The sequence below is a fragment of the Thermobia domestica genome, chromosome 3 (assembly GCF_964235325.1).
Source record: "Thermobia domestica chromosome 3, izTheDome1.hap1.1, whole genome shotgun sequence".
Classification (NCBI taxonomy): Eukaryota; Metazoa; Arthropoda; class Insecta; order Zygentoma; family Lepismatidae; genus Thermobia; species Thermobia domestica.
Window position 1 is genome coordinate 108,102,389 of NC_137456.1, and position 17,598 is coordinate 108,119,986.

At 36.9% G+C, this 17,598-nt stretch overlaps 1 protein-coding gene across 10 annotated transcripts in view; it reads left to right on the top strand.

The window, feature by feature from the left end:
* The window catches only part of LOC145680653 (uncharacterized), a 197,969-nt gene that overhangs the window by 88,464 nt on the left and 91,907 nt on the right, over positions 1 to 17,598 (top strand). Inside the window, exon 4 of one of the 10 annotated variants that reach the window (XM_081751426.1) lies at positions 10,095 to 11,272. The exons of 8 other annotated variants lie outside the window; for them this stretch is intronic. In XM_081751426.1, coding sequence (XP_081607552.1) covers positions 10,095 to 10,389 — 295 coding nt within the window. In that variant the 3' untranslated portion in view covers positions 10,390 to 11,272. One more of the 10 variants, XM_081751428.1, reaches the window with a different exon arrangement.

The following is a 17,598-nucleotide window of genomic DNA, read 5'->3' on the forward strand; positions in this document are numbered from 1 at the left end:
GTTCATATGGACCTATGGCGAAAAGTGCATAGGTTCAGACCTAGGGCTGTCCCAAATCTCGAAAAAGCCAAATTTCAAGAGGCCCTATTTCGAATTGGAGAGATTGTGGATGCTGGTTCTTATCAGCGTAAAGGAAGCCACGCATGCATGATTTAAAAGTGCATATTTCATCAATTGTCAATAGATGTAGAGGGTATTCCCTACAGGGTATAATTCTCAGATATGTTTTCAATAGAGTTTTCAGATATACCCTGATTTCAAGAAGGGTCCAAAGGAGGCAGGAGGTAAACCTTGACAACAATGGACATCCAATGCTTTGGGGGGAAGGCGGAAGTGTTAGGACCCGGCAGCTCCATGTTTCTTTTTGTTCGGAATAACATGTAATGATATGTATTTCGTCACGGCATATTTCACGATTTCTTCACTTACACACGTGAAAGAAAATAACGCACCATGCGTTTTCCCGAGTACGAGAAACCGTGCTGCTGACGATCCTTAACACTTCCGACATCGCGCCAAAGGATTCCGTGTTCACTGCTATTAAGGCTTATCGTTTGCCTACTTTAGACCAATCATAAAGTCAGAGTATATCTCAAAATTAGGTTGATGGCATGTCTGGGAATTTCACCCTGCAGGGAATAATGTGTACACCCATTGAACATTAATGAAATATTCACTTTTGTGTGATTACATATGTGTGATTTCCTTTATGCTGATAAGTACCACCATCCACAGTCTCTCGAATTCGAAATACGGCCTCTTGAAATTCGGCTTTTTCGAGATTTTGGACAGCCCTAGCTCTGAAACTATGTACTTTTCGCCATAGGTCCATATGAACTTTTTTTCTTATTTGGATGTGAGGAATCGCCTCTTAAAATTTGTCGACATAGTTTATTATCGTCCTGTATACATATACCGCATCTAGGGCCATAGCCTATCTCCGTTATGAATACAAATTCGACAAAAATGGAAAGAGAAAAAGTGGTTGGAAATAGATGGTTTTCAATCTAAAATGGTGGAATTTTTCCAATCGCAACAACCATCTGGGCTCCACACTAGTAATCGCCCAATGCTAAATAAAATCAACGATTCCAGTACAGCAAGCTATTCTCACGACACCCACAATACAGAATTGTTGGGGATTTGATTCGAGGTATTCTAGGTTCCCTCACAATATCCACGTTTTTCGTGTCTTTTTTGCATGACCTCACGTTCCGTTGGACCAACCTGAACTCGTAACGTTGTATTTTCATTTAATATTGGGCGCATTACCAGTGTAAGGTCCAAATGACTGGTGATATTAAAAGAATTCCACCATTCTAGATTGAAAACCTCATATTTCCATTAACTTTCCTCTCTGCATTTTTTCGTATTTTTACTCGTACCGAAGATAGTGTATGGTCCCGGAATTTTGTTGCCTTCGGTATATATATATATATATATATATATATATATATATATATATATATATATATATATGCAGTTAAGTGCCCGCTGCATGCTTTATATGGCAAAGGAAGTGGGCTATAAATGCACATGAATAAGGAAAATATTTGTGAAATGATCCAAGTGAAATGTAATATCCAAGTGCATAGATGAATTAAACTTACAAGCAACCAAACGTGTGACGTAACGTCACAAACTCAGTACACGTCCAGCAAACAGATTGGTGTAACCAAATTGAGACATTCATAGCAAGTTGCGATTAACATTAACAGTGCATTTGGGACAGGAATGGCAAATGAACTAACTATTCACTGTTGGTTTGTCGAATTTCGTTCTGGTGACAGGATTGCAAAATGAATCCAGTGGGCGCCGAGCAACATCATATTCGGATGAGCTCCTCAGGAACACCGTGGAAGCAGACCGCCGGAAAAGATCGTGCCATTGTAGATGTGTTGCACCATACTACTGTTGTTCCGCGGCTCCGTGCAATCGATAAGGAGATAAGGTTGGACTTAGGGGTCTCCGTAAGGAATCGGGAAAATTCGCTGGATCTGCTATAGCAGTCGTAGATGGGAGGCCAGTGGTTGGTTCGCGATAATATCCACGACAGTTTCCTAAACTCTCTCCATCCGGAAGTTGTGTTGTTGCCAATATTGTGATTTATGGAGAGAGTTATCATGATGCCTTTCTCAGGCCATGTGAAACTATCGGTGCAAATCGTTGCAGTACCGAACTTTATGAATTACATCGCAAACTTACCCGCATTCATCCAGCAATCGTCAGCAGGTGGTGTCCTCATGTTGCATTATAATGTTCGGCCACCTCGCTCAAACGACGGCAAATGCTTCCATGAGTTGTAGTGTGAAACCCTTCCACACCTACCGTATTCCCCCAATATCTCTTTCACTGACTACTGTCTCTTCCAGCAACTTGATCACTTCTTATTAGGGAAAACCATCCCTGATTGGGCGGTGCAACGTGCGGTTGAGGACTTCTTCGCATCGCACACTCCGTCTTCTTTCGCCACTGAATCAAGTTGTTGGCTGAACGAAGGCAAAAGTAAGTGTTTTGTTGCAGACAGCGACTGTTTTGATTAACCAGGTATTGTAGTTTTCATTTTTCCCCCCTTGGAAATGGCAAACTCGGAACGGACATATTCGCACCAACTCAATACATTTCATTGAGAACCTAGTACGGGCAAAAACGTGCTCCAAAATGTGAACATTGAGAGAATCTGACCATGTTGTTGATGATGCAATACTCTTAGTGGAATTACTGTCTACTAAATATTAGAGAAGACCTTCATGAATGCAATTTTCGGTAATGATATGTTGGTGCTATTACAGTTTCACAAAAACCTAACCAGTTTCCCATTATGTCACTTCGTGAGCTGTTTAATACTCATATAACGTTAGCTTACTGAGATTTGATTGCGAGTTTTAAAATTTAACTTTTTGAGGTAAGATGTTTAATTTTTTTAAAATATACCAAAAAATAAAATCGTAAACCATATTGGGTTGCATATCAAGTAAATGTTATTTGAATTTGAATTTATTCTCCTGGTTCGAGAAATGTACTTTAAACATCGTAAGATTTATTCGAAACTTCCACGTTAGACAAGATGTTTCCAAATACTTTGAGAAAACAGCAAGAATGGATTTTTGACACGTAGATAAAACAAAAAATAAATTCTGTCAACATGAATCGGAAATGCTTTTAGTATGTATTTAGTGCAGGAGACCCAGGTTCGATTCCCAGTGGGAGATCATATGGTTATGATTCCAGTTTAAGCTGTAGGTCCAAGTTTTATATAGCTTCGCTGCCGAAAGGAACGCTAAAACCCAATCCAACTAACCGATATATTTTTTTAAAAAGGAAGTAGTCGCTAATGTGTCTGAAAACAAATTCGTGCATCACAGTCATCATACCGAAATAAGTTACAGTTGGGTTAAAAGCATGTAATCCATAGGAAATTAGTCTACATATTAACGTTACAAACCTGGACTTTTGGTTGAGTCTTGAGAACCTGCAAAAGTACGGAATTTAACCAGAACGTGTGTAATTTTTGAAGCTACTTCTACCAATGTTTTCAAATTTTTCTTCTAGAAAATCTTTTTAGAAAATTATGAATGTTATATTTTAGATTTTTCTTTCTTTTTCTGTTTTTTTTTTTTTTTTTTTTCCAAGATACAGACCTTTTTCATTGACGTGATAGGAACTACTTTCTATTTAGTACAGTTATAATCTTTTCATGTATGAAATTGTAGCTGTTGTGCATTTTAGCCAATACATATGACTTGGTTTCGTTGTTTTAATTATTTAGTTTTCGAGCAATAGTATTTGATTTATGAAGTAAAACCACCATTTAGTTGAAAAAATAATCATTTTTTCTGTGAAAGAAAATAAACCACCACTAATGCGTGATAAAGTTCTACACTGATTTGAATTAAAGAAAGTACAAACTTGAAATATCCTTTGGAAAACCTGAAATTTGAAAATAAATATGCAGTTAAACGTAAAAATATGCATTACATACATAGATGTATCAAAAAGTAAGATAAATTTTCGATTTACTGAAAAACGTGCAGAGATAAACATCTGAAACTGTATCATGCGACACATGGCATCACACTAACATTCAAAATGGGAACCATTGCAGTCCAAACATGCATTCCAACGTGACACCAAATTGTCGATGCCCTTTGCAAAGAAATGTTCCAGGTAACCGTAGCCTCGTGTGACTTTTCCAGTGTATCGAAACACTACCTACAGAGGTGTTTCTTCAGAAGTTCAAACAAATAGTCGGAAGAGGCTAAATCAGGGCTATACAGAGGATGTTCAGATTTTCCCACTGGAAACTCATGATGTGTGTACGGGTTCGTTAGGCTTCGTGTGATCTTGCGTTATCGTGCAGCAACAATACCACCTCTCGTAGTGCCCCTTTTCATTTTCTGGCACATGACTGCTTTGATTGTGTCCATGGTTTGGCAGTACGTGTCTCCAGTAATTTTCGTACTCTTCCCAGAGATTCAACATGAATAACATTCTGACGGTCCCAAAACACAGTAGCCATTGTTTTCTTGGCAGAAGAAACATTCACTTTTTACATTTAACGAAAATGTAAGTGGTGCAAGTCTTTCAAAGTCACTGATACTAATCAAATGAAACAATGGCGTCGAATAAGTGTGGTTAATTCATATTTCTCGTTTGTTACATTATCATAACATGAGATAAAGGGTCAACATTCTAGTTGAGGTTGTTAAATTCAGGTAAAATGGTGATTACCAAGATGAGAGGATTGAGTATTACTCTGAATTTGGAATTTTTTTTTCCTTTCGGTCCAGTTATTGTATCAAATATGTAAGTTTTCGTATCTTATCAAAATCATCATTGCAGACCTCATCAGGTAATATTAATAATTTAATAGGTGTAGAATCCCACCAAAAAAAAAAAAATACATGAACCCGAAATAAGTGTTTATATACTGTAATTCCGAAAAATACTTGCTAATAAAAGTTATTTCTGTTCTATTACTCTATTAATCTCGTACTTGAAATGAAACCAGTTCAAACTATTTTTATTTCAGCCCTGCTTTTGACCTGTCTGTCGAACACTGCGAGAATATAAATGTTGCAGATAACAATATGGGAGGAGAAAGATATCGTTGTCCTTGGTGTCGAAAGCCATGCATCACTCCTTCCAGATTTAAGAGACACATTCGGGTTCATACAGGAGAGAAACCATTTTCTTGCCACAAATGTACGAAACGTTTTGCCAGAGATGACAATTTGAAGCGTCACGTAGTGTTAATGCATTCAGAATCATTATAGCAGAAGTGTCTAACGTAATAATACATTAAATTTCTGTCAAAATATAGTCTTTTGTTTGCATTTCGTGGTAATAAATTATGTTAGTCGTGTACATATACCTAACTCTGCCTTACGTTTTCATACAAAGAATATGTGATGCAGAAACAAAAAAAAAAAAAAAAAAAAAAAAAAATCACAAGAGTATATTTACAAACCAAGGTTGTGAACGGAATCATTCTACGGAGATCGATGTACTGCCAGCAAAAGAGTGCTTGAAAGGGTCAGGGATAGCTTCAGATATTCAGAAACAGTAGTCCAGGGAATTGAAGCGTGGGCTTCACCAGGACAGTCATGTCAAGTTTAAAAGTTAACCATGCACATCGTTAGTTAGGCTTGTTAGCCATCCTGGCTGTATAGGATTTTGATGGAAGATCCATGCTTCTGTTACAAAAGAGAGTTTAATTAAGGTTTCACAGTGCCTCAGCATAATATCAACGTAAATCTTAATGGAGGATTTTTACCGCGTTTTCATGGATGTGAAGAGTCTGTAACCATGTTATAACAATCTTTCCTCCATACAGTTACTGAACTCTTGTAATGACCTACCTTGTTCGACTGTTTTTCATAAGGTCAGAAGATTTTGCAGTTGAATAGCTAACACTATCGCTTAGATGGTTGAACTTTTGCTGGTTCTTATGTAAAAATTAATGATTTTGTGCATATATTAACCCCAGGTAGTCAAGTGAAAACTACCATGATAAGTTGTACTGTCCGCTGGCTGTAGACTTTATTTGTAGATTTTGGAAAATGAATAATTAAATGCATCGAGGAGATATTTAAATTTCTCTTTGCATGATTCCTTCCTGTAACAGGATTTGCCCTAATTTTCTTCGGGACAGCTTTGATTTGTGTATTGCTATGTAGATATGGACATATTTCGTGACCGTCTGGAATGGGGTTTGCCATGGACAGTTGACATTATATCCCGATTGTCCGAACGATGAAACCCCTCTTTCCATAATCATGGACTCTGTAGAAGTTTAAAAATGGTCGGTTGACTGTCCTGCTGTGAATAGAAGTATTATATAAATTATTCATTGTAGCTTTGGAAAATTAAAGATTACTAATAAAACTCCAACTGACCAAAGCTGTATATATATATTTTAAGATTATATATTTGTGTTACAGTTTCGGCTATGTAACACAAATATACAGGGTGTTTCAAAACAACACCGGGAAAATTTGGGAGGTGATTCCTGACACCAAGATAAGACAAAAAGTATAGGCCAACCTGGGTGCACAAATGCTTCCTTTCGGAGTTATAGGCTGCCGAAAACATGAAAACATGAAATTTAAGGGTCCATAGCTCCAATACTATGGGGCCTACCTAGCCAGGTCGACTTCACTTAAGAACTAGTATATGCCCTATCCAAATATGCATGTTTCAGTATCCTGCGGTTCTTCTGCAACAGTTTTTACAGAGCAGTTCAAATTATATCCCCTTAGCCAAACTCCTTCTATAAAAATTGTTGCGTGTCATATGTCAATTCATTCTATAATATAAACTTTAATGCGGAATTGATGGAACATACAACGAAAACATACATCAATTTGTATAAAACTGTATGTTACAGTGTCCAAAAATCTGAAATATTTTAGAATCCATCTGAATCTGAATTATGAGAGCGCTAAGGCTGTCAGTGCGGTATTCGGCCACCACGAGTAGAGAAATAGGCAGATACCTAGCATCCATCTCTGAATAAGATAGGTAAGCAATCCGTGAGGGATACGGAGCCATTACGGAAAAAAAGAGATTTGCTCAGGTTGGAAGGGCTCAAGGTGGTGGGTTACGCATGTTTCCACCAGGAGCATACCGAATATGCTCGATAGGATTGAGATCTGGAGAGCATGCAGGCCACTTGATAGGATAATGTTTTTAATACGTAGATTGCGTTATAAGGAAACAAAAATTTAATTCACAAGATTAGAGATATTAAATCTACTTAGTACTATTAAACAGTTCACTTAAGACAGTAATTAACACTCGCATTGTTGCTGCCAAGTGCATCATGACAATACTCAAATGACTCTTATTCTTGTCATCAGTTTTTTTTTTTTTTTTTTTCTTAATTGTGCATACAGCTCCAAGTTGTACATCACAGAATTTCTCCTCCTAGAATGATTTTGAAGAACTTTTAAAACCAGATCTTTCCTACCTTTGTTTTAAAAATTAATATATTTAATTTTCGGTGGCGGAATTAATGTGCTGAATTCTTAAAGGTTGAATCAACCCTTAGAGTGTTCAGTATTACAATATATATATCACCAACGTTACCTGCGCGTGTTTTGTTGCACATCTACAAGTCCTTTCGGTTGTTATTTTTTATATACAACACAAATCAATATTATATTCATAATTATGTGTTCATATATTATCTATCATTTTTGTATACTGTATGGTACTATTTTTAAAATTCTAAATTGGTTTTCGTTAAGCACTGGCTCTTGCTAATATTTCTTGTTGATACCGTGATGGATAATTTATGATAGGTCTTGTAAATACATGTTTTATTTTTTGTTATCTAAAGTTACTTTGCTTATGAAATATTCTTTTTATAAATATATATATATATACTGATGTTAAGGGATTGACTTCATTAACGAATCGAGGTCGTTAGTCGCTGTAGCTATGTATTCCAAACCACATTCCAAAAATTTGTTTTTGTTGAAGAATTATCGTGTGGAGTAACAGACCGATGGATGATGTACTAACATTACAATCTTATGAGGCTTACTCAGCGTCGTTCTAGTAACAAGTGGAATGAACTTCCTCGATTTATTCAAAGTAGAAACTTATTTTGTCCACACACAACTTTGGATGATAGACTTATAGAAGCATTGGACTGTAATGATGTTTCAAGATTATCGCCACTGCTGTCTGGGTGGTGAAAGCGTCGAGAAAAAAAAAACTTAGTGGTGCTTTTAATTTGGGGGAAATAATCACAAGGGGCCAGGTCTGACGAGTATGTGGAGTGTAGTAACAAACTTTTTTTTTTTACCTAATAACTCACGAATACAATAGCGGACTCTTTCCTGTTTCTACACATTCTTTAAGGAATGGGGCACGAAACGTGCCTACAGCTTAAAATCATCTCCTGTTATGTAGCAAACAGTACCTTTATTCATCCTCACGAGGACTGATATTACGCTAACACTTGCAATTCGGTCATTCAAATATCTCAAATTTTGTCAATTATTTCAATTGTTCTGACAAACCTGCTTGGCCCTGGGCACTGATCATTTTCCATAGAGTCCCTGTCAGCACGAAATCTCATCCATTAAAAAAAAAAAAAAAAACGGCAACGACAAAGGTAGTTGGTCACGTAATCCTTTTTTAATATCTCAAGTGATTCCGTTGGAGTTTGCCCTAAGTGCACACAGAACTTGATATTTACTCTTTGTTTCATTGTTAAAACGGTGATGAGGTATCATAACACCAACCTATACCTCTAGCGGTATCATACGCAAGATGCGTGCCAAAACTAACATGGAGAAAAAGATGTCTCGTTTCCTAATTGTAGCACTGGGTGTATGCAACATTTATAATATGATATGAAAGATTTTTTTTTTTAATATGAACAAATGTGAAGCACTTTGAATTTATTATCTTATTTCATGACAAAGAACACTGGAATAAGCATAATGTTCATAGTACGACTATACATTCCTATTGTGTCGTTGAATCATTGGGCTGTACGATTAAAACAGAAACAAATGCGTCAAAGCATGAGCACAAACTAAAAGAATATTATTCGATCTGTTTAAATATGGTCTAGCTCTTACTTCGTGCTTATATTTCCCGTAATCAAAGCAAATGCTTCAATCTCTGCCGCGTGACTATACTGCAAGCCTCACACTTAAAATTTACACACTGCAGAAACAGCTTGCGCCGTTGTAGTTAGTGTCCCACCCGCTAAACGTAATCGTGGAAAATGATTACAAATACTTTTCTGTTGATATAGTCATGGAGGGAACGTTTCGTAATGCGAACGTGTGCAATCCAATGTACCGGTGCAACACAGAAAAGTAATACCGCACACGACACTCAACTTTGCCCTGTGATATTTCTTAATTAGACAATGGAAATTTCATCCATGTATCTCCTTTTCTCGTATGTGCTCCAAAACATATTTCACTGTTTTACTTACGGTACTCTTATCAACACCACACTTTTTATCTATATCCTTCTTATGATCTGAATCTGTGATGTACCGGATTCTTTTCGACGTGAACGTTTCGTCTCCTCTTTTCACTTTCATCAAGAAAAACATCATTTATCCATTCAACATTTTCTTTCGAAAAACGATATAGATCCGATCCCTTAATTTTTTTTCTCAGCTTTCACACGTTTTAACTTATACTCAATTCATAACTTATACCACTGTTTCCGTATTTGATGTTGCTGACATCGAACCTTCATATTTCGGAAGCATTTCAAGTTTGGAGTTTGCTTTGCTTTATTCAGATCACAGTTGGAGCACATACTAGTAAGTAAAAGTAATTGCTTCGTTTCCAGTCGAGCGTAAGCATTTGCTTCAAAAAGCTGAAGGACAAGCATGTAATTCCATTTATTCAATCGTGCAATTGTAGACACTACTTATTTTGATTTTCCAATGTGAAATAACAGTTGTATCAATAAAATCATATAAAATGTGGAAGTTTTCTTTTACGATTGTTTGATGTCAACCGATAAAATCAGCTAACAACAACAGTGTTTGTAAATAGTTGTGCTTTTCATAAGCTTAACACATTAGCATAAAAATATTGTTTTACTTTCAGCAAAAGTTATACTGGTGCAGCTGGCAGAAAATACCCTTGTTCTTGGTGTCCGAAAGTGTTTGGTTTTCGTTCATTGCTCGAAATCCACACACGCACTCACACTGGGGAGAAGCCGTTCTTTTGTGAAGTGTGCAAGAAACGATTTAAACTCAAACATCACGTGAAGTCTCATATGAATACTCACAGATCTCAAAACCAATGTTGTGGTATATTATTTGCTTCTAGTACACTACTTGAACAGCATTCTGCTGCCTTCCATGGTAGTGTTGAAAAAAATGGCTATCAACAGAAATAGTAGAAAATACTGTATTTCCTTTGCATTAGCCAAGCGATAAAGTACTAAATAGACAAGAGAGGTAATATCGAATGGAACATCATAATGATTGTTGGAAAATGCAAGTATAGTCTCAACCCTGATCCTCCACCTGAAGCAAGCTTTCAATTCCAGTACTGGTACTATCTAGTAATAATGATAATAATAAAAATTGCTGTTTCATTGTAGCAATGAATAGTTAAAAACTTTCATTCGCAGGGAAAGGGAAGGAAAGTGATTCCCGTTACTAACTTGGAATTAAAATTTAGATACAGCTAGTTGAGAAACTTCGTGTTAATTTCATCCTTGTAATACAGAAGGCTGTTCCACCTATGTTGGACCAAACGAGGTTCGTTGCCCCGCGCGCACATGAACTCGCCCGATTTTGGTCTGGCACGTCTGTCAGTGTTGTGTGAGAGTTCCCAAAGATTTTTTTTTCTCATTGGGCCGAAAATCCTACCCAAATGGAGCAATGTTAGCGAGGAATACCTTGTATAACTTTTCCGAGTGTTTTTTTCTCACTCTTTCTTTCTGGGCGAAAATGCCACCAAACGTGAAGTTTAGCGTTTCAGTGATCAAAAACCAGTGCAAGAGCAAGGGTTGGATTCCATAGCCTCAGTGATTAGTACTTCAACAAAGAGAGCAAGAACATGGCTGTTCACACAAGCCATTATTAACAGGAACGGGTTGGTCACACATACTAGAACAGCCTCTGTATATACATATAATGTGCTTTAAATTTATAATAGTGTATTTTTCAAATGTGTATAATTGTTTTTACAATTTTCTGGTAATGTATGTGTAACATGAACATGAAAATGTAAGAATTATTTCAGTTAACTGATCAAACGTGAACAGAATAAATTTCTTAATTAAATAGTTTTCTCTTTTTTATAAATTATATTCTTAAAATACGTAGTAGTATCAGTTTTCTTCGCATTGGAGTTCACTGGTGGAAACAAATTTAAACACAAACTATTTGCTGAGCAAAACAATATATTCACATTAACAAAACTACATACGTGTGACAGTTTCGCTAACTAACACTTTGGCTTCATCAGACATAATCTGATAGTGTCTGATGAAGCCTGATAGTGCTTGAGTATTTGATAGCGTCTCATGAAGCCAAAGTGCTGGCGAAACTGTCACACGTATGTGGTTTTTAAGTGTGAATATATTGTTTTGCTCAGCAAATTGTTTGTGTTTAATTATATACAAAGCAAGGCTTCTACTTATGGAAAACAAATTTAATAACACCAAGTAGGAATTAGAAGATCTCACCAAAAGTTCAGCAGAAGACAAAGTCAGCATGTAGCAGTGTTTTCAAAATAGTAAATGTTATACACGGTGTTCGAAGACATACTGCACCTACCTTAGCAGCATGCATAATCATACCGAGCGGCTACATAAGCAGCTCTTGAACCAGAGTCGACCGTACAGCTGTTGAATGTCTAGGGTATTATATCCCATGCTGTATGGAAGTCTTGGTGTAGTTGGGCGATGGTCGTTTCCCGGAGCAAGAACTTTGATCACGCGTCGTCCCAGCAGTTTCCACACTTTCCGATAGGACATCAGTATGGGGATCTAGGAGACCAGGGTGACGTAAATCGAGTTAACTGGATTGCTTTGGCGATTGGGAACTCGAATTATTCGTACTAGAAGAGCTTGAAACATTTCAGATTAGTTCGACATTGTAAACGAATGACGCGCTAGTCATACTCCCAAAACTGAAAACCTAAGGTAAATACGGTGTGTGGCTTATTGCTTCCCATTGAAAATGCCAAGTAAGAGTCCTATGTGACGAGTACCAACACACGGTAAATTTTCTAGTTAACCTGCATGTCTACGTACCTATATCACACGGCAGTCGTAATCCGAGACAGAAACGACTCTCATTGTTGAATATCGCCGCTTTTCATTTGCATCTACGGGCATATTGCAGTCTCCTTCGACACTACTGAAGGCGTTCTTGGTAGTAAGAAGGTGTCAGAGGTAATCGTGTGAGAATAATGCGGGAACACAATCTGCCGCCAGCCCATACAATCTTTTTGTCCAAACGCTTCCCGATGTCTCGCACGGGCATTGAGGCAGCGTCATAGCAACCACGTGCATCTCATCGTGTACACAACCGATGGAGCAACGAGACGGTACGACCACACGAACGGTAGTTGTATGTAGCGACCCGATTAATACGACCATGTTCGAAGTCACGTAATTACACGTCTGGTGTCATCCTCCTGACATTGCGGAAACAGGCTAATATATTGCACTTGTAGTTGTCTGACGAACTTCCAGCAGCTTCCAAACAACCAGCAACATGTCCTCTACAGACACTACGATCAATCTGACCAGTACTGTGGTTGGTGTTGCGTCCTTCATATTACAGGGTAAGTCAAAAGTCCGGTAGCATCCTTTTAACTTGAAAATGATTATGCATAGGATATGGATAATAGGAGTGGAGACAAGCCTGTTAGGAATAGTGTGCATCATGGCGGCCATATTGAAAGTCATCATCTTGAATTTAGCTACAAAGTGTCAAATGGAAAGGGGACAATAGATGCAAAGGTGTTCTTCCAGTGCTTCACAGTGCTAAGGTGAGTACTATTGTGTCTGTATATATGTAGGTTTGTATTTGCTTCAACTTTTTAAGAATTGGTTTTCCTTTGCAAATTGCTGCACTGCAGCATTAGCTTAGCAAACAATTTTCCCCCTGCCTCGTCACCGTGACGTCACACTACCGCCAGAGAAAGTGGATACGCAAAAATCGCAAAGGGACCTGTAAGAGCGCGTCAACGGACCTTGATATATTGATATACCTCCTTCCCATGTGTAACTAGCTAAATCCAAGGTGGCAACTTTTAAGATTCCTTCCTGATTCACACTATGCACTCATGTTACCCATATCCCACGTATCATCGTTCTCCGTCACGCCGTTTTCAAGTGAAAAGGATTTTGACGGACTTTTGCCTAACTTTATAAGGTAAATGTGGCCTTAGAGACACACATTGTGTCCGTGCGGATTTCGTTTAAATCGGATGGAGTTCTTGAGTGCTTTGCCATCAGTATTATACCTATTACTTGTTTACAGCTTATATATACAATATTTGCTTTTGATTATTATTTATGCAAAATATAATATTGGGTATATTATATTTTCGCTTTGTAATTCACATTATTATTAATATTGGAGGAATATATATATATATTTGAATCTTCGCTAAGCCACAAGAGAAGAACTATGTGAGATGATGTAACGATGATAAGACACCACCTATCCTACACACAGATAGACAGATTCTGTCGTTCAATCATTCTACAGTAGTAAGTTTGGAAACATGGAGTGGAATTGCTCTAGCCAAGTATGAACTATGTAATGAAATTCGATTTCTCCAGACAGGAGGGCCCGCAATTCATAGTCTAATGAGTGAGGATTACAGCAGTAACTTTACAAGTGATTACTGTATGCACGAGTGCTGCAGAGAGTTGGTGGGAGACGACCTTGATGAATGCGAGAATCATGTTGTTCTTGTAAGGCATGGGTTATGATTTCTTAACGTCTGATATTGTAATTTCAGTGAACTCAGCAGTCTTCTGGAGAAGGCGATTGTTTGGATTTGGGTTTAGCGTCCCTTTCGACATCGAGGCCATATGAGACGTGGACCTACAGCTTAACGTGGAATCCGAGCGACATGGGCTCCTGTTGGGTCTCAAGAAATAGAATTACATCATGAAGTTCACACTTGGCGGGCGCTTCGATTGCACTTACTATGTTTACATAATGCTTACTACTCCACAACGATTGAATGGCAATCTGTTTATTGGTATGGGGGATGGTCGAAGTCCAATGAATATCTTTGTCTTAATTCACGTTTCATCTCACATAGCTCTCCTCTGGCAGCTTAACGGAGGTTGAAAACAAAAGCCCTCGTAGGAACAATATTTTCATCTGATAATTCAGTCTCTCAGCAATAATTTGCATGCAGATTATTTTGGGAAGTATATATACTTTTATCTCAGAGGCGTCCGCAAATAATTTCGCAGGAGGAGTGAAGAAGATTAGCCTGCTTTTACATATTTTTTGACTAGTTGGAATTCAGATTAAACAAAGTCCAAGGCCTATAAAGATTAATATGTTGCATATATACTAGGAGTTAATTTATTTATTATTATTATTATTATTATTATTAGTAGTAGTAGTAGTAGTAGTAGTAGTAATAGTAGTAGTAGAGGAAGAAGTGGAAGAGGAGGAGGAGGAGGAGACCGGTTGTTTAGGCATTAAAAAGCTGTAAAATACGCAGGCAAACAGGCATTTAAATTTTAAAAATAGGCAGTAAAATAGGCACTGAACTGTAACTCGAAATAATGAAGATGAATACTCAATACAATTAAAATAATAGATTCAAGTCATAGATAATGTTCAAAGAATATAGAAACATACCTGTTTGTTAATATCTTCTTTTACTGTATATATAAAACGGTGCCGACTTCCCAAAATTTATGTGGGTGCATATCAGTGGTGGAACATATTAGCCTATATGCTTTCAGGAAAGTCTCGATATTTGATTTATTTATTTTTAGTTAAAATCTTTTATGAATGTTGTCATAGAGGGCTGTGCTGTGATAAAATAAAATATGCCGGTACTATAAGGGTAAGTTGGGGCTGCCCTAGCTCAGTCGGTAACACGGCTGACTTTAACGCAAAGGTTCAAACTTGGGTCCAAACTAAATTTATTGTGGGTGCCGGAGCCCCAGAGCATCCACGTAGTCGGCATACACACACACACACACTATATATATATATATATATATATATATAAACTCCACCGACAAACTTTGGGAGGTGATTCCTTATATGAAGTGAAAGAAAAAAAGTTCTAATAAACATGGGACGAAAAACGTCTCCTTTCAGAGTTATGAACCGCCGAAAATTCGAAAATTCACGTTTTGAAACGCTCTGCCTTAGAAAGTACAAGACCGATCCCAAGCGGTTTAAGGAATTACAGAGGAACTAGTATGCGAACTATCTAAATATCCATGTTTTACCATCCTCCGTTATCGGCGAAACGAACTGTTAAAAGGAAGTTGAAGTATAGGGATACTCCTTTAAGTACTAATAACGCGTAAGGTACAATTGTAAGGTACACGGGCGAAAATTTGCTGTTTTTCTTGAGGCGTAATCGATATTACCCCGGATGAATTTAAACAATAAACATACTCCCATAAATACCCCATCCTTCCTTGACCATTTGCCACAAACCGCATGAAAATCGGACTTCAGTTAGAAATTCCAGACCCGAATGAAATCCGTGAGTTTGAAAGAATCACTCTGTATTTATAGGTCTATATATATTGTAACGTACCACGTGCTTGTGTTTACAAAGACCTGATATATAAATGTGTCTGTTATTTATAATATGAAAATGATATATTTTCCCAATGAAGGCTTATTTTGAAGAAAATGCATAAAATAGGCAACGTTAGGCACTAAAGCAATTATTCAGGCCGTAAAGGATGAAATAGTCAAAATAAAATTGGCTTAAATCGAAACCATAACCCCCATATAAACTTTAAAACGTTATTTTGATTATATCTTTAATGTTAAAGAATAGGCATTTTGCCTAATATTCGGTCTCCAATTATGAAAAAGATAAAAACTGTAATATCTATGCTGTGGTGGATTGAAAAAGATATTTAACTATTTAGTGTGCTCCCATAATTTTCGAAACAGAAGTCATACCTTCCTTTTAGTAGCGTTTCTTCTTGTCTATTTCTACAAAATATGAAAATATTATTTATTTTGGTAGTACTATTATTATTGTAAAAATTTACAAAATGGATTACATAAAATTAATCTATATACATTGCATACCAAGATAGTAGAGAATATTTCAAAATTTTTGTTGCACAAGCTTTTCCGGAGTCCTATTTTAAAATATAGTTTTTCTTTCCCTCAGTTGTTAACAAGTCAATATGACATATGAACTTCGAGTAAAATGAAAATACATTTTATTCATATAAGAGCAATATGATCTTTTGTCAACATTGAATGGATTTTTTTTTTTTTAAAGTGGTATATTACTACTTACCAATAGTAAGAGAGGCAATGTTCAGGATTATCACTATCAGTCTGCCAACGTCCTTTGGTTCTTATAACTAATACCACACATTTCAGTATTTCACTACTCACACAACTAGATTTATTCGGCTAGATTGTTTACTAAATTCGATTTGAAGTACACATTTGAAATGCAATCTTTTGATTTTACGTCCATGACTGTGGCCTTTAGATGAATGAATAATTAAAGTTAATGATGATGAAATAATTGGGAAATGAGAATGGAATGACTCTGAGAAAACCCGTGAATGATCTCCATCTACAAACTCTCATGGCCTGGGATTGAATCATGGACTCCTCACGTCAGAGATAAGCGGTCCGATATACAACTGAGCCATCGTGCTACCTAATTTTAAAGTGTAAATGCAATAAAGCTTTCATTGACAGAACCCTCTTCCTTTTATGCACATATCTCAAAATAGTTGATAATTGTGACTTACATCTATCTAATATCCTCTTGGCCCAATGTAATTGAACCAAAATCTGATGTTTCACTTTCTCTGAAAATTGTTTCAGTCACGTCTTGAAAGCAAAAGGCAAGGCCAACAAAACTGTTGATAAATGCTTACTTCCATAAAGCCCGTTACGAAATTGATAAGTAGAAATCGTAAAATAGTATAAAGCCAGTTTCAGTACCTTCAGCTGAAGTAAGACTCTGCCATTCGCAAATATTATACTATAAGTCTAACTACTTCAAACAGTTTCCGTTTTAGCTGAAGCACAATATGTGGTTCCAGCTTTCCCATAGTAACGACATATATTACTGTTAATGACGTTTATTTATTATACTTAGGATAACGCAAATAATTACCTCCCCGTTGGTCTAGTAGCTAGCGCGTCTCTCTGTAGTGTATTTGTTCCCGGATTCGATCCGAAGTGGGAGAGTACAAACATTTAATTTCACAATCATTCACTATGTCATTATCCCCCTCTTTTAGCCTAAAGAGCATAATCGTGGAACGCTAAAAAAAAAAAAAAAAAAAAAAATCTAAAAAATTCACAAATAATTACATTGTCAGCAGTCAGAGAACATGAACAAAATCAACGCGGTTGTACAACGGTGAGGTTCCAAACAA